General features: G+C 36.5%; 1 protein-coding gene across 3 annotated transcripts in view; it reads right to left on the bottom strand.

Annotated features, from left to right (window-relative positions):
* The window catches only part of triob (trio Rho guanine nucleotide exchange factor b), a 110,795-nt gene that overhangs the window by 30,650 nt on the left and 58,453 nt on the right, over positions 1 to 21,692 (bottom strand). For all 3 annotated transcript variants that reach the window (XM_024267200.2, XM_024267198.2, XM_024267199.2), the window contains 22 exons: positions 21,289 to 21,411; positions 20,958 to 21,149; positions 18,320 to 18,489; positions 18,004 to 18,178; positions 12,797 to 12,992; positions 12,276 to 12,442; positions 9,624 to 9,743; positions 8,762 to 8,860; positions 8,592 to 8,684; positions 6,737 to 6,886; positions 6,527 to 6,641; positions 6,296 to 6,411; positions 4,501 to 4,623; positions 4,021 to 4,215; positions 3,655 to 3,770; positions 3,287 to 3,353; positions 3,063 to 3,172; positions 2,891 to 2,960; positions 1,582 to 1,671; positions 1,329 to 1,421; positions 1,070 to 1,181; positions 747 to 937 (listed from right to left, as the gene is read on the bottom strand). In XM_024267200.2, coding sequence (XP_024122968.1) covers positions 747 to 937; positions 1,070 to 1,181; positions 1,329 to 1,421; positions 1,582 to 1,671; positions 2,891 to 2,960; positions 3,063 to 3,172; positions 3,287 to 3,353; positions 3,655 to 3,770; positions 4,021 to 4,215; positions 4,501 to 4,623; positions 6,296 to 6,411; positions 6,527 to 6,641; positions 6,737 to 6,886; positions 8,592 to 8,684; positions 8,762 to 8,860; positions 9,624 to 9,743; positions 12,276 to 12,442; positions 12,797 to 12,992; positions 18,004 to 18,178; positions 18,320 to 18,489; positions 20,958 to 21,149; positions 21,289 to 21,411 — 2,883 coding nt within the window. The remainder of the gene's footprint in view (positions 1 to 746; positions 938 to 1,069; positions 1,182 to 1,328; positions 1,422 to 1,581; positions 1,672 to 2,890; positions 2,961 to 3,062; positions 3,173 to 3,286; positions 3,354 to 3,654; positions 3,771 to 4,020; positions 4,216 to 4,500; positions 4,624 to 6,295; positions 6,412 to 6,526; positions 6,642 to 6,736; positions 6,887 to 8,591; positions 8,685 to 8,761; positions 8,861 to 9,623; positions 9,744 to 12,275; positions 12,443 to 12,796; positions 12,993 to 18,003; positions 18,179 to 18,319; positions 18,490 to 20,957; positions 21,150 to 21,288; positions 21,412 to 21,692) is intronic.

Below are 21,692 nucleotides of genomic sequence, written 5' to 3'. Positions count from 1 at the left end.
TGTGTTTAGTGATTTGTTGATATGATTTGTTACTTACCATATGGCGACACCTTAGTAACACGCGCTCTTAGAACTAGCGTAACTCTTCAACAGTTTACACCATCAACGTAGACCCAACTAATTTTGCATTGATATTGATGCAAAGCCACTTTTTTCCTCAATATGCTCAGTTAATTTCTGAAGTAAATACATAAGCACAACTGTAAAGTTTTGCAATCAGTGCAAATCTGCTTTTTCTAGGTCAGATTTCAATCAAATCAATTGCATAAACAGTTTAAGAGTTAGAGTAAATAAAAAAAAATGCTAAAGCTAAACCTCTAGTGTTAAAGTATTAAACATAATTACCATTAGGGTGCATACATAATAATTTAGCTAAATTACATTTTGGCATCATTAAAAAAATTGCTTTCTAGGAAGATAATTTTTCTTTGCCAATGTTGAGGTTAAGTCTCAGATAAAGACAGAATACAGAAAGGTTGATCTATCACATCAGTTACTTTTGAAATGCCTAAATGAGTTTTAGGATTTAAAAATTATTATTAAGAAAATTATTAACTAAATAATTAATTATTTCATTTATCTCATGTTTTAATTAAATTATGCTTAAAAAACTTCAAAAAGGCAGAAAATTGTTGACGTAGAAAACATCCCAGCAGCAGAAAAGGCTTTTTGAAACCAATCACACTAACACTAAATAACACTAGATTGTATCCACTACAGATGAATAAAACAACGTAGTTCCTTACAAAGAGCTTGCTCTTGTAGAGGTATTTGCTGCGTCCGTTGGAATCTTTTACTTCCTTGCTGAAGACGAGAGACATCTCAAAGAGGAAGAGGTGGCGGTCGCGGCCTTTGCGAATCAAAGTCTTGGGGTCCCACACCTGGAAGGATTCTTGGAGGATCAACTCTCCTTGGGAATCAATATTTCCATCGAAACCTTATGAAATTAGAATAACAAAAATAAGTTTTGTGTTGTTGAAATGACAACACAAAAAACACTTGCTACTAAGAGGCAAAAAGTGATTTTTCTGAAGTAATTTATGTCCAGTAACTATATATTTATTCGTACCGTCCAGCATTGAGAGATGCATGGCGTCATTGGCTCTCTTGGGAACACTGAGCATCACTTCCAAACCATCTTTTATTTCACCCTTTCCCTCCTCACAGCACGTCAGCAACTCCTGTAAAGTTTAAAAAAAACATACATGAGTAAATAACACTTAACACTTAAAAAAAAAAATCAGAAAATACCAGCTTTTGATAACTTCTATAATGAATGTTGAGACATTTTTACTTTCAGAAATATATATTTTTTAAAAACTCTTTACCTTGAGAAGCAGCTGATATTTGGTGATTCTCTGAACTGGCTTGATCAGGTAAGACGAGATGGAGTTGGCCAGACGATGTCGTTGCTGAATTTCCTGAGAATCCAAGAAAAACAAAAAAAACTTGTTTCCCATAGAACAGCTCCTTCTTCTTTACAGTTCATGTCTTGTACAGAAAAACGCCAGGATTTAAAACATAATTATCAAACTGTCAAGATCTAAAATAGTAAAAAGAGATCCATTGAATGTTCCTTACATCGAAGTAGGCTCCGGCGTGCTCTACAATGAGCTGAGTGGAGTCTGGCTTGTTCTTACAGTAGTTCACATACATCTGGAACTTATCAGCCTTCGGAGGAGAAATGACAAAAGAGTGACTCAGAAAGATGTTTCCAAAAACGAAATGAAGCAATCCTGTAAAATTTCCATCAATGTACTGAATCAAAGACTACATGTGGACTTTATTTTTTGTTTCTTTCACTTCAGAAACAAAAACATTTAAAAGTCTCCATCCGTCTTATAAGGAGTCTTTTAGACTTACTACATGTGACTGATTCAACAAAAGAGTGTTTGACTCATAATTGTTGCACCGGTGATGCTCGACATTTATGTGAATATCAGACAAAAGTCTCACAAATTTGAAGAAAACTTTTACATCTCACCACATAAGTTACCAACCTAAAAGCTGACAATGTAAGAGTTTATCTTACTTTTCTTTAGCTCAGTTTCTTGAAAACACAAAATTGGGAGAAAAATTGTTTAATTTAAAATTACAAATGTGAATTATTTCACAGTAGATCCATAAAAGAGACAATGATAAAGATTTTATTGTACAGATATCATTGGTTTTGTTGTTTTAAAGCTTAAGAAACAAAAGAGATGATGGTGAGGGGATACTGTACCTGTGTGATGCTATCATCTCAACACAAACTAAAAACCTCTTCTATACCACAGAATAGATAAATACACAGAAAAGTGAATTTTAATCAACTAAAAAGATCCTTGTTTTCAGTAAAAATGTCTTATTTCCTGTCTTGGAAGAAAAATATTTTCATCAAGAAAGAAATAGAAAAATAATAGTATTTCTTAGAAAACATGTCTCAGTGACTAGAACTTTTTCTTAAAATATGAATTTTTGGTAAGATCCTAATTTATTTACCTAGAATTTAGGGGCTTTATTTTTGCATTTTTAAAGAGAATCCAACTATCTTTTACCAAGCTTTACTGAAATTTTATACTTAAAAATACAACTACATTAATGACCAATTATCTTTTCAACTATTTTAAAATAATTTCCAGTGGTCTTTTAATTCTGATTATGTCATTTTAGCAAAAAAAAAAAAATGTTTTCTAAGACATAGTTTCTGCAGAGCAGCATCAGAAATTCACTTCTTAGTTGTGGACAGGGCAGTTAGTATGGAGTAAGCCTATGTCCTAATGCCCTTCATTATCAGAAAAATGCCACAAGGACATACTAAAACACTATTTTTATTGGACTCAGTCTAGTCATTACCTGCATGAATCCAAATGAACTACAATGTTTAAAACAGGAAAATATTCTCTCTTACCCAGGTCACAAAGCAATGGCCGACATCTTCTGGAAGCTGCTCGTACTTCTCCAGCTCTTTTAAGAAAATACTGTTTGAAGACAGAAAAGTTTGGTTTAACAAATATAACTTTCTCTTTTAATTTGAATTGTGTCATCAATAGTTCAGATTTTTATATCATCAAAAGACTGACTTGTGATGAAACTCATAGAGGTCCTGCATGTTCCCAAAGATGATGTGTTCCTTGTTGATGATGCCATGAGGAATCTCCTCCACGCCACTGGTCATTTCCCACAGGTACGTCTGAACAGACACACATAGGAGAACATTTAATGAACATTCTAGAATACAAATGTAATTTAAAGGAACCAACAAGGAAAATATCCAGATAAAAAAAAAAAATGTGATTATACTTACATCCATGCACTCTCGCAGATCTCTAACGTAGGCTTTCTCTGTTTGAATCAGCTCGGCCATAATAAACCTGAAAGCACAAATTAAATAGGATATACGGCTAGTGGCAAAACAAACTTTCAGACAAAAGTGGTTGCAAAAATATATATCTAAAATACCTCAGTAAAAAGATAAATAATAAAAGGCAATTTTGGAAAATATTCAAACAAAGCAGAGTAATACTGAGGTGTTTTTGCAGGGCACGGTAAGGCTATGGTCAGTTGTGCAGTGGGCGTCCTGACAGCTGGAGATGATGCCATTACATATTTGGGTGACATTCATGACCATGCCAACAACTTCTAAAAAATACAATTCTGATAAGGTTTTCTTACTCTTTCCTTCGTGCTGATTTTCGTTTTTCCTCATTCAGTTCATGTGCGGCATCCCTCAACTTGACCTCTGACCCCGGAGCACTGGCTGGGATTATGTCTAACTGCAGTCCTTTACTCTGGAAACACAGGACACAGCAGTTATTTGGAGCTCACAAAAGCAGCAGTGAGTGCATTGTTTTTTTTTTGTTTTGCTCTTTTAACATGTGACTCAGCATAGTAAAATCATTCTGGATCACAAAGTTTATGAAGTTAGTGACACTTTGTGCCCATGAATCTTATTTTACAGTCGGTTTTGAATAACAGAGTAAAATATCTCCAATATCCTGAAGCAGTTTTATGATATATATTTTTTAAATATTCACTCACAGCCTTGTTTGAGTCAGACGAGATGCCAAGCGCCGTTTCCAGGCAGGTTCGGTATTTGTCCATACGGATAGAGAAGTCTCTGTAGCGCTTGTCCACCGAGGAAACCCATTTCTTTATTTCCAGGGCATGGGCGTGGCCCTTGTCACAAAACCCATCCGCCAGCTGGATCAACAGCTTTACCCGCTCTTTGGTTTGCTGTCAATAGAAAGATGTTTAGGGAGGGGGGGCAGAGAGAGGAGGAGGGGCGGTGCCCACAAAGAAAAGGTAGACGGCAGAAAGAAAGAGTTGGGGTCATGTGCTGCTTGACAGCCACAATAGCTTGCCCTCTAACATACAATAACAGTGACACAGCAGAGAGGAAAGAGGACAATAAAGTGCCCTGGAAATGGGCCTCATGGACCAACACATCGGACGGCAGAACGACGGACGTAACCCTTTTTTTTTATTCGTTGTACAAATATTCGCCACACAGACACATACCTTTGCTGTGATCTGGAAGTCTTCATGCTCTTTCAGCAGCTCCTGTGTGTGGTGAATGCTAGAGCCAGTGGATGTGTGAGTGGACAGGTAAAACTCCCCGGTGTCGTGGATCCATTCCAAGGCCTGCAGAAAAAAGAAAAAAAAAAACCAGCCAATCACAAGAGAGTACACAGACAGAATGGATTTTAGTGGCACAAAACACCACAGTTACTGTTACCAAAAAAGGTTTGTGAAAATAAGCACAATCCAAACTCCTAAAGGAAGTTTTAAAAATAATATTTTTTAAAATAAACATTCTCATTTTGAGTGGTATTCTATAACATATGCTCTTTTTCTGGCTTTTAAGGACACTAAATTGACAGATTGAGATATACAGTACATGTTAGAGTTAATCCCATATGTGTAATATTAAAATTAAGATTATTTTTCTACTCATAATTTTTTGTTGCTGCCTGCAGAATTGCCCTACTTAGAGGCTCTGTTCCCCCTCGCCTGCACTCTTTAGGACTGGGCCTGGAGGTGATCCAGCTCTGACCGGTGGTGACAGAACTGGTCCAGTCCAACTGTGAGACCAAAAGGCCTTGGAGCCCTGAGGATAAAACCTGGAACGCCTTATTATAGCCACGCTCTAGAAACAAACTGTGATGTAATCCTGAACTTTTTTCTACTCAAGCAAAAGACACCGCCACTTAACGACAACCACAATAGGGAGTCGGGTGTACTGCGTCTGACTGACAGAACTTCTAACTAAATTATCTAAAGTACAATAAAATAAAAGAAAGTTAGTTTTTTTTGCAATGTTGTGGTGCAAAACCACATTAAAACTATTAAAATTAAAACTACTGAAGTAATTTGGCAACTACATCAAAATTCCAACAGAAAAAAAAAATAATAAAAATTGATTTTTAGGTTAAAATATTCTATTTAATTCATTTATGCATACAGTGAGGCAAAAAAGTATTCAGTCAGCCATCAGTTCTCCCACTTAAACAGACGAGAAAAGCCTATAAATTTCATCATACCTCAACTATAAGAGACAAAATGAGAAAAAAAAAGAGAAAATTACATTGTCTGAGTTTTAATGAATTTATTTGTAAATTATGGTGGAAAATAAGTATTTGGTCATCTACAAACAAGCAAGATTTCTGGCTCTCACAGACCTGTAACTTCTTCTGTCCTCCACTCGTTACCTGTATTAATGACACCTGTTTGAACTCGTTATCTATATAAAATACCTCTTTTTTTATCATTAGAGATTTTTATGTTCTTCACTATAAATAAATTTTTGTGTGTAAGTGTATTAACCAAACTAAAGAATAAAAGTAAAAAGGTGCATTTGGCTGAGGTAGGGTTTTTAAAAAAATAGACTTTTGTAAAAATACATTGAAAATGAAATATTTATATTTCTTATTTTGTTTAGGCAAAAGTATAAATAGATTGTAGTTGACTAAAAAAGATAACATTTCTATTATAAAAGTGTTGTTTTAGTTGCCTGACAATAAGAGAGCAAACAAGGCCATGTCTGTTGTTGACTTCTCCATAAAAAGGCCTTAAAGATGGGAGCCAAGCTTAAGTAGATAAATATAAAGCTGCGTTCAAAGGAAGAATGTTTTACTAACTTCCCATTTAACATTTTTCATGTCAATTAGGAGGATAAATATGTGTATAAATATCTCATGTAGGGCTTAAAGAAAGAGTGTGTTGTTAAAGGCTTTTGCTAATGAAGCAAAGCTGTTTCTTATTTCCTGTTGCATATAAAAAGCTGACAGACATTCACAAACACACACATACACACCTGTTTGGCACTTCTTTCAAACACTACATACTGCTGGCACTGGTCCAGCCTCCGCTTCCTCATCGTCCAGAAGTGGAGGACTCTGTTTTCTCTCTGAAGCAACTCATTCAAAATGTCTGGAGGAACAAATATAAATGTTGACTTTAAAAGGCGACTGTTTGTCTGCTCAGTTCAGAGAGGATGAGGATTTTATTTGTACAAGATAATTCATGATCAGTGAGTCGTACTTACTCTTGACCTGAGTCTCTGGTGCTTTGACGTGAGATAGCATGCCGGGCATGTTGACGCTGTTTCTGTGCAGATACTTCAGGAAAACATCAGCGTTGCGTCTGGCGAGTGTGCACGCCTGTTCAAAGTGTGGCGTAAATACACACAGTCAGGGCCTGCAGCATTTGGAGTCGGTCAAAATAGAAAATCAGAAATGGAAACGGTTTCTCTGACCTTGAGAAAGGCTTCTTTCTGCTCCAGATGTTTGCTGATCATAGGTGTGACGTGATCTGACTCACTGTTTGGACCCAGTTTATCAGCCCCACCACACCAGTCTTCCTCCCGCTTGTACTCCTGCTCCAGACTTTCCAACACACTGCACACCTGAGACACACAGCAGATATTTGTCAGTTACACCTCTTATAATGTTGGCACAGCTGGTTTGTTGTTTGGAACAGTTCTAGTCATTTTTACACTTTTTTTTTTGAAGGTTTGTCTGACACTTCTCATGTGGAGTGTGGTGTCATCTGCTGTGGGTTTGTGAATTGTAAGTAGAGAAATGGCGCCACCAACTGTTTGTCTGAAGCCACTGACTGTCGGTCTGGTGCTAGCACATTTTCTTTGTTTTTATTCAGGCAGCTGATCTTAAAGACTTACACAATTGTTTTCTTACTAAGCCCTGGACATGACATTAAAAAAAAAGATTAATCCTTTTCGGAAATTAATGATTTCACAACATATCGTTTGGTGTGCCCAAATTAGTATTTTGTAGCCACAAACTAGCATTTTATTAGAATTTTGTGCACACAAATTACCACAAATTTGTATTTTCGTATTAATTCCTGCTACAAACTTGTGGTCACAAAGAGTGAGTTTGTGGCAACAAAATGCTAAACATGTGCACAAACTGCTAATTAGTGGTGACAAAATACAAATTTTTGTACATAAAATACTATTGCTGCCTGAAATATTAATGTATGCTCACAAAATGCTCATTTGTCCACATAAAATATCAATTTGTGCCCACAAAATACTAAATTGTGACCTCAAAATGCTAATTTGTGCAAACAAAATGCTAATTTGTGACCACAAAATACTGAACTGTGTCCACAAAATGGTAATTTGTGCTAGCAAAATACAAACATGAGTGTACAGAATGCTAGTTTGTGTGCATATAATATTAAATTGTAGCCACGAAATGCTAATTTATTTGAACAAAATGCTGCTTCACGGACTCAAATTAATATTTTCAGGGAACAATGTGTTTTTAATTTTTGAATGTCATGCAGAGCTTTGCTATATATTTTTGTAAAAGTTTGTGTTTTCTCTGCATTTTAAATATGAATGAAATTGCCATTTTGTATAAACAAATTAACATAGGCCTACTGAGTACACAAATGTGTATTTTAGAATCATCAATTCCCGCCACAAACTTGTGGCCACAAAGTGCAAATTTATAGCTACAAAATACTAATATGTGAGCCCAAAATGCTAATTTGTGCACACAAAATGTTCATTTGTCCATAAAAAATACAAATTTTTGTCCACAAAATACAAATGTGTGCGCGAAATGCTAGTTTGTGAAGACAAAATACTAATTTGTACCCACAAATTACTGAATTATGTCCACAAAATGCTAAATTGTGTGCACACAAAATATAAATGCGTGTACAAAATGCTTATTTGTACCCAAAATATACTAATTTGTGTGCACAAAATAATAAATTGTGGCCACAAAATGCTTAATTGTGTGCACAGAATAAAATTTTATTTATTAATTTGTTTTTATTTTTAAAATGTCATTTCCAGGGCTTTGCATTTTCCTATGTATATTTTTTCTAAAAGTTTTTGTTTTCTGCGACTTTTGATAGTAAATATTAAAATCTAGTTTTAAAATAAATTGAAAAAAATATATGAGTTAAATATTAGTATTTAAATTTAATTTTTTTAAGAATAATGTGCTTCCCTAGTTTTCTTTATTTTAATTGTTTAAGTTAATGACACACTTATAATTATGAATACAACCAAAAGAAGAAGGGTTTCATTATTCCAACTGTAAGCAAACTACTAAATAAAAAATGAAACATACCTGTTCGGATGTTTTGTAGAAGGCCACAGAAGCATTAACCAGTTTGAGCCTGTCTTCCATCTTCAGCATCAGCTGCTGCCAGTGGTCGGCCACCTTTAAGTCAAACAAAACTCATCAGGTTTCCACTCGTGGCTTTGACTCTTTTTTTCTACAACAAAACTGAACAAGACCTTTTCAGCACAGTCTCTGATCATGTCCATGTCGTAGTGGTTGGCCTGGAGAAGAGCTTCAGCCTTCTGCTGCACCTGCAGAGCACTTTGGTGGGTTTTCTGCGAGAAAGGAGAGACAAAGGGTACAAAATTCAGTTTAATGGTCCCATAAAATGTGAAGACAGTACACAGTAATTTGGACCATTCAGACCAGGAAATGAAGCATTTAGAAGAGTTAGTTTTCAGCCTGAAAACAGGGATGCTTCTTGTTGCAAGTACTTTCATAAAGTAAGAAGAAGAGGTAATGAATGATGTTAGAGTGGTGCATTTTTCTTGTATGTCTGCAGCACCTGCAGAGTGCACAGTGATGTGAACTTTCTTCCTTTTTTTTTCATTTTCTCTTACAGCAGCATCAGTTGTAGATGTCAGCGACTACAGATGCAGCTCATTTGTTCAAACTCTAGTCTCACGGGAAAAAAAAAAAAAATCACAAACACAGCTTTTTAAAGATTGTTTTTGTGTATGCGTTTCACAAAGAAGTGGGTCAGGCACAGGCCTGCATGAAAATGAGGCCCTTTTGACTCGGTTCAGAGACATGAACCCTGCATAATCGGGGCTGAAGAGGAGAGGAGGAACGTTGAACAGGGAGAACGGGAGGAAAGAGATATTCATGATTTTGTTTTCTGTGGGTTTTGTGATGAGGGAAAGATGGGGGCAGAACAGCCTCAAGAGTTTCAGTTCAGCAATGCAGACAGAAAAAAGGAACATTGTAAATAAAAGTGCCAGAAAAAATACATTAACATTAAAAAAAAGAAAGAATAGAATAAAAATGGGTATTCTGAAAAGACTATATGAATATAGAAATGAAAGTGTGTTTTTTTACCTCTATTGCATGCTGGAACTGTTCGTGCTCCTTCTGCAGCTGTTCAGCTTCTTGCAAAGAGCTGGCTGTGATTAGACCTGCATTCAGCATCGACTCGCCATTACGGATCCAACCCAACACCTGCACAACACACAGCGAAGGTTTTTGTTTTATCAACAATATTTTCATTGTTAGTCATAAAATCAGCATTTTATCATGAAAACTGATAAAAAGGAGCAGCTATTCATATAAACAGTAGTTTTCAGAGTGCAAGTTGCAGTTAAAGTTTGGCCAGGGGTGCGACTTACATGTGATTTTAAAAAAACACACAAACACATCGCCTCAATTGGCGTCTGTACCATTGACTTCACATTGAAACGGGCCATCTCCGCCATGCAGTCGTGTTCATTGTGAATCCACTTTTATACTCCGGTGTGACTTATATACATTTTTTTTTTGGCTCCTGCGACTTGTACTCTGGAGAGGGTCATATATGTTTATGGTTTTTTTTCTTCATTATCTATTTTCTGGCTCCTGAAACTTATACAAATGTCACATAGATTTTTTTTTCCCTTTATTATTCCTATTTTTTCCTACTGCGACTTATACTCTGCAGTGACTCCCATGTTTTTTTTCTATTTATTACCCATTTTTTTTCTTCTGCGATTTATACTCCAGACTGACTTATACATTTTTTTTTCTTTATTCTGCAATTTTTGGCACCTTCATAAAATATGGCTAATAGTTCTTCCCCTTTTCCTGCTTTACCGTGTTATATCTCCTTATCTAACACAAATGTTGTCTCATGTTCTCAGAGTAAACTGGTACAGTAGCCAAAAGGTTGAGTCTCAAAGCTGTCTCCCTCCCGCTGACTCAGAAAGCACACCTGCTGAGTGGGAGATGGGCGGATCTGCAACCGACGCTGGACTAGAAAACGCGAGGGCGCAAACACATGAAGGACTCTTTTTAGAAACTTTGACAGGGGCCGGCGTTGGCGCCGCATTTCCAATGTTCTGAAGCAAAACACGTAAGCATCTACTGAGATGCTCTATGTGACTCTGATGCAACTCTGAGTTAAGAGACAAACATACAAGTCAGAAAACTGGGAAATATCAGCACCTAAAACAATATATGATCCTCCCTTCTACAGAAACTAACCTCTGTTTTGCTGGAATCTCATATTTTATTCATAAGCATTTTCTTTGCTTGATAACAAAGTGAGATTCTGGCAAGTTATTAGACAGTCTGGGAGTGTCAAAAACTTTTTTTTTAACTGTGTTTATCAAGAATACACACTTAGAATAGCAAATCTATGTGTTGCTGTTCTATCTGAGAGGAAATTAAAAGAGGCAGCATGTCTAAAACATGAGCTGCAATTATCCCGTTACGCCTGTCTCCAACCACGTTTTCATAAATGTCATTTTAAAAACAGCTGTTATGCTGCGATAGGGAATTCAGGCATTTACAGGTATTGAGATATGCATGTTGTTAAAGCCGGTAGCTGTATTTTACGCTCTGTGAGCGATGCGTCTCTAAAACAGCATTTCATCATGTTTGTATTCATCTGTCATCATCCTGTCAGATCTCACCAACCATTAAAATACCTCAGAAAATGTCTCAACATTGAACTCTTCAACTTTTTTATTTCAGTATTTTCAACTCAAATTTTTTGAACGTTAATTTCTAGTAGACACCATAGTGTTCAAAGTACAGTTGCTGTTTACTTTTTGCGGTCTTGCTGTTTTCACTATTTTTTTTAGGGGTTATTTGTGGGCTTTTTTAAACAGAGGAAAAAGTGTTTTGGTTGGCCGCTGACTCCATTGAGCAGAATGCATTTAGTTTGCCAAATGGACATCAACCTTTAATCATGACTAGAGCAGCAGAGCAACTGTTGGCATAAAGTAACCCCGCCCCTACTTCCCGACATCCATCTGTTTGCACACTCTCCCACTAGCTTACGGCCCCTCACAACCCCAAACTAACATCAGTGCAACGAAAGCGCTGAGCAATATGCAAGCTCTGAGGAGGAAAAAGAAGACGTACATGGATCGAATCAGCTCGCCGTAGTAGCTTCTACATCACACCTATAATATTGTTCCTATTTCACAACAATTTGAATAAAAAATACTAATAAATGCAATTTTAAGATGACTTTTCTTCACATATGTCCTCCATCATGAGAAAAATGCCACAAAATGTGTTTAAAATACAATTTTCATCAAAGTGAGTCTTTAAAAAAATGTAAAAACTATTAATATTTTCAAAATAAATTTTGCTAAATGTTAAAAGGAATTTTTTAAGGGCTTTCAAAACATTCTGAGTACTTCTGAGATGCCAAAAGCGTTCTTAGACAAAAAGATTACTAAAAGAGTTTTCTTAGTTTTCCTTTCTTTTCCTTATTCTATTCCTCTTTTGAATTCCTTTAAAATCACACACGGTAAAAGTGCTTTTTGTTTGTCAGAGATTATTTTTCTACCGATCAGATTTTCTGAACATTAGGTGACAAATTGTTGACATGAGCTGAGTCATGTACTCATGGTCAGGCACCAGCAGAGCGTACGATGACATTTCAAAACAAAACAACACATTTGGCTGTGACGCCATCAAACTGCATCTTGCTGGTCATGTGACCCATTCTTTAGGGGGGGGGGGGGGTTGCCACCGGGTTCGTACCTGTTTAACTTCAGCTTGCAGATGCCTTAACTGGACACACTGCTCCAAGTGCCTCCTGTGCTGCTCTGCCGCCACGTCCAGCTCCTGCTGCTTCTCATGAAGAAACTCCAGCAGGTCCTGAACCCGTGTGGCCATGTCCACGTCTCTGTCGCATAACAGCTCCACACCTGCACGAAGAAAATTCTTTTCTGTCAGAACATTTAATAAAAATAAAATAATTTTTAAGCAAATCTGTCCATTTCTGTGAAGAACTGATATTGCATTGAAGTCAAGAAATGACTCATGGCAGGTAACAGTCAAAAACACAAATCCTCACAGGTTTAATGACCGGCTGACTCAGTTTTTGCATTTTTACAACTACCTGTGGCAACCCTCTTAGCCTGAGTCATGCTTTCCAAAGCAGTACTGTAAGTCCATTCACATTTAGCTGCTGTTTAGTTGTTTCTAGTAGAAAATACAGAAAGCCATGTGTGTGTGTGTGAGTGCTTCTGCGTTCGATACATCCACATGCCCTCACTCACCGGACGCCTGGACCTCTGTGACGTACTGAAGCAGCTCCTGCCCCTGGTGAATGACGTCGAAGGTCAGATTGTTCATGGTGAGCGCTTTGTCGGCGTGATGCTGCAGCCTCTGCTCTGCCAGAGTCAGGTCCTCGGTGTCAAAGTCGTTCATTTGCTGGGACAGTTCCTCGTTCCATGACTCCAGGTCGGAGATGATCTGAGGGGGGCATTCAGGCAAGGAGAACAGTGAGATAGAGTCAGGGGTCTGCGACCTTTGACATTTGAAGAACAATTATTCTCACTAACCCAGTAGGAGCCACAAAGTCTTGAGGCCATACACACAGCCACTACATATGTTTTGTCTATTTTGTGATTAAACGTAGAAAAAGTAATAAAACTTTTGGTCTTTTACGTGAAATTTTCACATATGTATCACAAACAAACCACATTAAAACCACTGAAGAAGTACAAATAAACTACGCAAGGAACACACAAACCCGTACTTCATTGAATTTCTTCACTTTGACACAATTTTTTAACACTGGGCCAAAAATCCCATCACATCAGCACCCGCCGTGGACCCTTGTGATGTTTTGCTTTAATTAAACAGTCACATTCCCCTGGTCCACATCACTTCTACAGTCAGCTGCTAGGTGCCAGCCAAGGAAAACCCCCACCAAGACAGTGAACTCCTGGGGGGGGCTACAGTTGGGGAGATCCGTGAGAAGGGCCCGGCGTGTGTCCAGAGTCGCATCCACTGTACCCAGTCCCCTCCCGGGGCACCAGACACCGCCCCTCTCATACGGAAGGAGACCTCCACTCAGTATAGACTCCTGGAGGGATCCATCACTCCTAAACCACAGCACAGTGATGGACGCATCCGATATTTACCTTGTGTGACCCACGGTCAGTTCAAAAAGCTCGTCTTCCTGGGAGGATTTCATTCTTGGATATAGCATTTTTCTAGCATTAGCATTAATGTTGTGAAGCTCAAAATCATTACTCATTAAAATCATCAGCTTGGCCCCCCATTTCCCCTTACTTCCTCTCCTTTTCTCTTATCTTCTCTTTCTTCCCCTCACACTTTTCCGCTCTCTGCCCTCTTTCAAAGTAAGAAGAAAATATACATGTATAAAACATAAAATGTAATAAATAAATACAAAAAAATAATAAACAAAAAGGGTTAATACAAAAATACACCTTAGATGTTAAAAGATACATAAAAGTATTGTAAAAGTAGAATTTGTTCAACACAAAAGGCCTTCATCTCGTTTGCTCAGCTGTTGGACAGAACATATTAAAATAAAAAAAAAGTACAGACTACTGGATGAGTGAAAGATTGTCTGATTTTTACCCATCTCACAATATGCAAATCGTGCTTGAACCGTGAGTAGTTATTGAACTGTTAATATGGAATTCAGTAGGGATTTGTGTGTCAATTACATAGTTTCAATGTAATATGTGCGCCGCATACGCGATATAAAAGTTATACATAGGTGGCACAAGTGCGAAAAGTCCGTAGAAATATGCGATCATACATGAAACAGTCGTGGAAAGCCACAAATTTCCATCTAGCAAAACTCCCACACGATTGCGTAACATTCACGTAATATAAACTATGTAAAATATGCATAAACAGCATAATTCTCAACTGACCAAAAATCCTGAACAGCTCAAAACCAAATTCACGTAAAAAACCCGTTGGCCAAGACCTTTGACAGATATCTCCGCACCTTGAAGTGTGACGAACGCAAGAAACACGTATGAATTACGTATAGTACGAGTGTTTCACGAAAAACCGAAATTATATACGTGGAGAATGCACAAAAATGGAAGTGTGACACGACCTCTACTTCACCATTTAAAAAAATAACACCGATTTCTATTTATGTTATTTTTACTATTATGATCAATATGAATAAACTTTTATTTTTGTGGCATAAATAAAACATAAACTTAAAGAGAAAACATAAGATAGTTCATAAATTTTGTTAGAAGTTCACATGACATCCTTTCAAAATAAAAGACATTTGGTGTCACATAGGATCATCTCAGTGCAGCAAAATGTCTATTTGTGTTTTTTTAGCCATAAATTTGTAAATCTGATTAAAATGAAATCAAAACTAATGAAGTGACCTGCTGTATTTTTTAAACCTTAAAGAGCATTTAAAATCTTTGAATTTGTTAAAAAAGAAAAAATCTCCCTTAAAATCTAGTGTCCCTAAGTATTATTCCTGATTATGCTTAGTTTTTTTCTTACTTTACTAATTACTTACTTTTTAAAATTAAAAGCTTTTCTTAACCAGAAAACCACAAAGAGTTAACTCACTTTTACTATAAGAAATAAATAAAATGTCCTGCTAACTTATTTTCTTTTTACAACTAGCTATGGTTCCTCTGTTTTCTCAAAAATACCTTTCTATTCCTGGAAGAGTAACTGTGCACATTTAAATCAAGACAGAAAGCTTCGGCAGAAAAGATTTGAAGCATTTGAATGACATAGGGCCCAATTTTACATAGCAACTGAGACAATTTGCCTGTCACAACAGCGGCCGACTCCCTTAACTGCAGAAAACATGATGCATTGGTAATGAACGGCTGGCACAACAGATGTACTGAGATGTCAGCACTCGTCTCTGACTGCCCACGCTAACTGAGTCATGATACCGGGGGGCACCTTGATCCTGGCATCCTTCAGCTCTGTTTGTCTATTCTTTTTATTTCGTGTGTTAACGGGGAACTCCAGTCTATCATTTTTTTTTCTTCAAAAACACGTTTTTTTTATGCACTGCATATTTTTCTATACACATTTGAACGTTAAGGAAGTCAAAATATGCCTTAAAAATATGATTTTTGCTTCGAATTGGTTTATTGACACGGGATAGACGAAAAATGTCTTCAAGGCTTTAATCCTGTGCTTTTAATAAATACAGTGTACATTTCAATTTAAAAAATATTAGCATCAACATCCTTGTGAGGACACATCTATAGAAATTATAAAAAATGTATTGGAATATCCCTTAATGATGACTCATGAATGAAAAATTCATTGAAAAGCAGTCAGATGTTCCTGTCAGTTTAAAAGTTGCAATTGGAAGTTTTTGAAAAGCTGATATATAAAAGATGAGCTAGAAAAAGGTACCGGAGACGTAAGGTGGGGTAGTTTTTTTTTTTTAAGTTGGATTTCCTTTGTGGGAATGTTAAAATAAAAAATAAAAAAACCCTGTTAGGGTTAATTTGGAGAAATTAGACGTTCCTTGTAAAGTAAATAAGGGTAAAACAAACAATGAAACATCCAATTAACACAAACTATAAATAAATAAACTGAATTAAATTCCACCCTGGATGCCAGTAATTGAAATGTTCCCTGCACTTTTTATGGAGTGCACTTGCAGATTTGATGTAAAACCTCCGTTCTCTGGTCTGCATTTTTCATGAACACGTTCATGACGTCTTCTAACTAAGAAGTAATAAATTCTGATTTGATTTGATTTTTTTAACAGATTTTTTTTGCAATTTTCCCAAAGACTTAGTTTTAAATTAATCCAAGGGCAGATAATTTTAAGAAAAAAGTAGCTTTTCTAATTTTATTTATGGGGGAGCACAGACAAAGATACTTCTTAAGTACAGCATAATTGCAAAAAACAACTATTAAACAAATTGGATCAGAATCTGCATATAGAAAGTCTGCTTACTATGTGTTACAGTTTAGATTTCTTTGCCCATCATAACATTATGTCTCTTATGTGTCATTTTTTTCTCAAAACAAGTAATTTTTCATCCAAAAATTCAGATTGTCTTATCCAGCCTTCATGGTGATATGTTTTTGGTTTTTTTTATTCTAGCAACAAGTTTTAAAGAACTTACCAAGTGCTTACTCGAGCCCTTATTTCTTCTCCTGCAGTTTAGTAAAACTCCTTCTGAGTGTAAAAATACCATTTCCTTCATCTAAAAAAAAATGCCCAATGGGAAAAAGGGACAGTCTTCACTCTGACTGTTTTTTTTCTTTGTAGATTGCTAAGATACAAAGCTTTTCATGAAGGAGTGTATGCCCCACCTTTAAAACACAAACCGGGAGGGCATGTAGGAGGAGGAGGAAAGAGGGAAAGAAAAGCCTCCTTCATGCCGTTGTATTGTTGCTCCATTTGCATGTGTGGGCGTGGATCAGCTTCAAGAAACTGAGATCAGAGGATTCACCTTCATTCCTTGATGTGTAGAACAAATCCAGGCTTCAGACAATAAAAACGTCAATTTAAAAACTAAAAAAAAGTATCTGAAATACTTATGGAAAATAAGTTAGGTATTTAAACAGTAGCTTCAGTTCTTCCAATGGAAGAATGCTGTACTGATTCAAGATTATAGGGATTCAATTCATTTGGTAGAACGATTTTTTTAATGTAACACATTTTGATCAATCCAAACCTCAATTTTTCCTTTCTGGTTAACATTCCCAATTTAACCCTACATTTGTATCATTTGATACACATATTTCTGAGACCCCCTTTCTAACCCGGTGCATATAATTTGGTGCATGTTTTCTGCCCTGTAGTTCATCTTCATTCCACTAGGGGCAGTAAAAGGCCTTTTCCTGCTCATTTCAAAATGGCTACCTCTGTGAATTCTCACTTTTGGCGGGAAAAACTTTAGCTAATTTTTTAAACTTTACAGTGAGAATAACTCATCTATTGTCATTCATTATTTTAAAGGACTACTCGTTGTATGAAAAGCATTTAAAATGAGTTAATAATTCATTATTTATAACACACTTTAACCATTTTAACGTTCAAATGTGAGACAGTGGATAAATAATTGTTTTTTTTTCCAATATTTTTAAATTGAAACTAACATTTTCATGAGCAAACAAATCATCCAATGAGTCATAATTGATATGATATATTAAAAGAAATGGCCAACCAAAGGGTTTAAATGGCTTTTTCTTTAATTGACATTTTTGTCAACTTTTTGAATGTAGTGGGCTTTACAGGGTTAAGACAACTAAAATCCGCCAATTAAAAAAAAGAAAGAATAAACCATCATTTACTATTCATTATGTACTTGAAATTTGGTTTTTATTTTTTAAACAACTCCTATCAACAATGTTAAATATTTGATCAGTTGAAAACAATTTTATTTTTTTTTTTTTATTATTTATGCAACTTTTTATGTTTGACTCAGGTGTAAAACTGAAAAAAAAACAAGAATAAATTCCTTGATAACTAGCTACTCACATCAATGGCATCCCTCTCAAAAATACGAAGTTGAAGAAAGAGCTCCAGCTTGATCTTCCTCTCTTGGAACAGCTCCTCCATCTGGCCCTGGGCTTCATCCAGCTGCTGCAGCACGCTCTCGATGTGGGCCATGGAGCTGTTGTGAGGGGTCTTGTTGCTGGAGATAGCCGAGTCTCTGTGATCAGAGGAAAGAAAAACCCTCTTCAGACACAGAAAGCTTGATCTTTCTCAATATCTGCAGGACATTTCTAGCTTTCATTTGACTGTCAGACGAATGCTACAAATATGCAGACTTGTGTAAAGGAGCAGAGGTCACCTGAGCTGCTGTATGAGGTCCTCTCCTTCCTTGATAACGTTGACAGTAGCCTGCAGCGTGGTCTGCTGCTGCTGACCGAAGCGCTTGATCAAGTCCTGAACTGCTTCAACGGACTCCGCGTACACGTCATCCAGCAGCTCCTTCTGCAGCTCCTCCAACCACGTCCACAGCTGAGAGGGACACATGGAAATAACACACGTTTTTTTCTTAAAAAGGCTCAGGTTTAAGCCCATAACCAAGAAAAATACAGTTTGGAGTCACATTGAAATATTTTTCAACCCATATCTGGTATGAATGAACATCTTTGCCACCCTTTAGCCATGTAAACGTGGCCCCCAAAATCTACCATATTTTATTTTACTAACTTTTGATTAGCTATATCAGGAGATTCAGGTAATTAATATCAAGTGGGCAGCAAACAAGACGGGAGACCTCAAGAACTACGGCTGGGCAGCTCTGGATTAGCCATCTGTGTAAACTGGCTCATGGCTTTAAAGCCCTGATAAATCATCCGGACAGCAACAGACTCTAGTAAACACTTTTCTGCTTGCATCATTGTTTTTGTCACCACATAATGCATAAACAAAGTAATTATTCCTTATAACTGCAATATAAAAAAATATTTCAATCAATCTCTACTTTTGCTCTGGTTTATATAAAGGAAAACACTAGAACTGATACTGCTCTGAGCAGACAGATGGGATAAAGGAGATTAGTCTTGATAGACACTGAAGTCGCCACTAAACTAGTAGACAGCACAAGTAGAACTCGTGTTTATCAGGCTAAAATATTAGATTTTAACCTTAAAGAAAGGGAAATATATGCTTTTTATATGTGTGAAGCTTTGCAGAAAGAGTGGGCTTCATTCTTTAATAATTGTTCAGAGAAATTTTCGGGATAATATGTAATAGTTTTATTAAAACATACTTGGCTTATTACAGTTTATCAAAATATAAAATCGTTTACATAAAATTAAAAGAAAAATATTACTATTATTTGATTGCACACAACATTTTTAGAGTTTCTAATGCATTTGAATATAAATCATTCCCAAGCTTTATAGGACTAACAGGGCATGAAGGTAATGGAATTAAAATGTGATGACTACAGCAGAAACAACAATGCAGAACGTCAGGTTTACAAGAACATAAATAAACTATGAGCATTGTGGACACAGAAAAAGCAGGCCCCTTAGAAACGTGTCGAAATTGTTACCCCAGTAGCAGATTTTTTTTACCAAGCACAAATTGTTGTCAATGGGGTAAAAAATGGTCTGATCAGTCAAACATGTTTTCTCAAACTCAGATTATTTAGCTTTAAAAAACTTTCTTGATTAGATTATTTTTATTGCAACAGAAAATTAGAAATTTTTTCTTGAGACAAGGGTCTTTTTAGTTTTTTTAAATTCTATTTTTCCAGTGTAAACATGATGGCACCTTAAAGAAGACTAACTAATCAAATGAGTAAACAACAGCATATATATATAATATACCCTTAATATGAATATGAACAATTTTTTTAGCCTACACAAGTTGTGGATTTTGTGCATAGTCTTATATAGATGTTTATAATTTAAATAAAGCAAAACAAAAAAACAACCTGAAGAGCAATTCTGGCTCTTCTCAGAGCTGAATCTCTGAGAAGAGCCAGAATTCTCATCACTACTGTGGTGGGAAATGAGGAAAGACTGTTGTTTTTACTTTGAAAGTTTTGGCAGCGGACAGCATGAAGCCAAACAAAGGCATCACTTAACAATGATACATACTTACCAAACTGATAAGCCACCTGAGTTTTTTCAGTGAAAATGGGCTGAATAGGATTTTCTTTAGTTATTTGGTCAGCCAAAAATGTTCAAAATGTATATAGAGATTACAATTTTTTTTTTTAATTCAGGGAAATAGGTCTATTTTTTTCTATCATATTAAAAAAAATAATACAAACTGATTGTTTAGAAGTTTGTCAGTGTTTTTTCTTATTTATGATTTATATTTTCAACTTGAGCAAATTGACTAATGATACCAATGATATTTGCAGAGGATAGTTGGGGCGGGGTAAGTTCTTCATAGGGGGGCTTAACACGTCAAACATGACCACTAGTGCATGTTAGAAGAGGTTTGGTGTAAAATATAAAAGCGGAGCAAATCTCACTAATTTAGCTCCAAGTTTTTTTTCACACAACTCTATTTTTATTGATGAAAGCCTTTTAACATATAATTCCAGCCCGGCACAAACTGCAAATATTTATTTCTCGCTCATGATGAATTCACAAACAGGACGCCATCCATACGTCACTACCTAAATTCAAGCCCCTGATTCGTCAGAGCTCGACCTGGTTTAACTAAAACAGTTGTAGAAGCGTGCGTACAGCATGTGAACATGAGAGTTTTGAACCCAGAGGCCTGAGACGCACATTAACATAGACTTTTCATTGAAAATGGTCGCTATAACCTACGTGGTGGCGTGAACAGAGCTTTACACTAAATCAACAAAAATGTCAGATCAGTCATTTGTTATGAATGTATGAAAGAGTGGCTACACTATTTACACAATGACTTCGGTTAAAGTCGTTAAACGTAACAGGATTTAAATTGGCATTGTAGTAAAAAGAGTAAAAATTGTAACTCTGAAGATGATTCACCTCTTTGACATGCGTGTGAAATGCAACAGACATGTCGAGCAAGACTTTCCGCTGCTCCACACGTCGCACAAAGTCTTGGATGCGGTCCTCTAGCTGGTGGGCAGCCTGGTATATTTCCTCTGGGTCGCACTCTCCAGTCTGGGCCAGCTGCTCTGCTGCCTCCAGCAACTTGTCAGCATTAGTGTAGGTGTTCTGAAATATTCATGTAAAGCAAATGTCAAAACAGAGTACAGCATCTAACAGCACTCGAGTGTGAGACTAATCTCCCTTGAACTGGTGATCAAGGATCACTGGTTGTTTCCGGCAGGATGCAGGACATTTAAAAACCAACCTGTGCAACTTCCTCAAAGTCCTCGTGTCGTTTCTGCAGAGCCCTGGCTCTGTGCAGAGATTTCCCCACACCGGTGTGCTTACTGAGGAACGCCTCGCCATGGTTTTCAATCCAATCCAAAACCTTCAAGCACACAAAAGAGAAAAAATACAAAAGCTTGACAAACTTCAGCATGAGTGCAGTACCCCTTTGCAAACACTAGAGGGCCTAATTGATTGAATGGCTGAGATTTGAACATCTAAATAATGTTCAGTTTGATTCCTTTTTTTTAATACTATTAAATTAAATTTAAAGTGATGCAAAGTGTAAACATTTCCTTTGTGAATCTGATAAACCTCTGAATTTAACTCCCTCGGTCAGACAGATGGAAACACTTGGTTTCTATAGGTGGGAGGAGGAGGAGG

This window comes from Oryzias melastigma, linkage group LG16, assembly GCF_002922805.2.
Source record: "Oryzias melastigma strain HK-1 linkage group LG16, ASM292280v2, whole genome shotgun sequence".
Taxonomy (NCBI): domain Eukaryota; kingdom Metazoa; phylum Chordata; class Actinopteri; order Beloniformes; family Adrianichthyidae; genus Oryzias; species Oryzias melastigma.
This window is presented reverse-complemented; position numbering and strand designations above follow the sequence as displayed.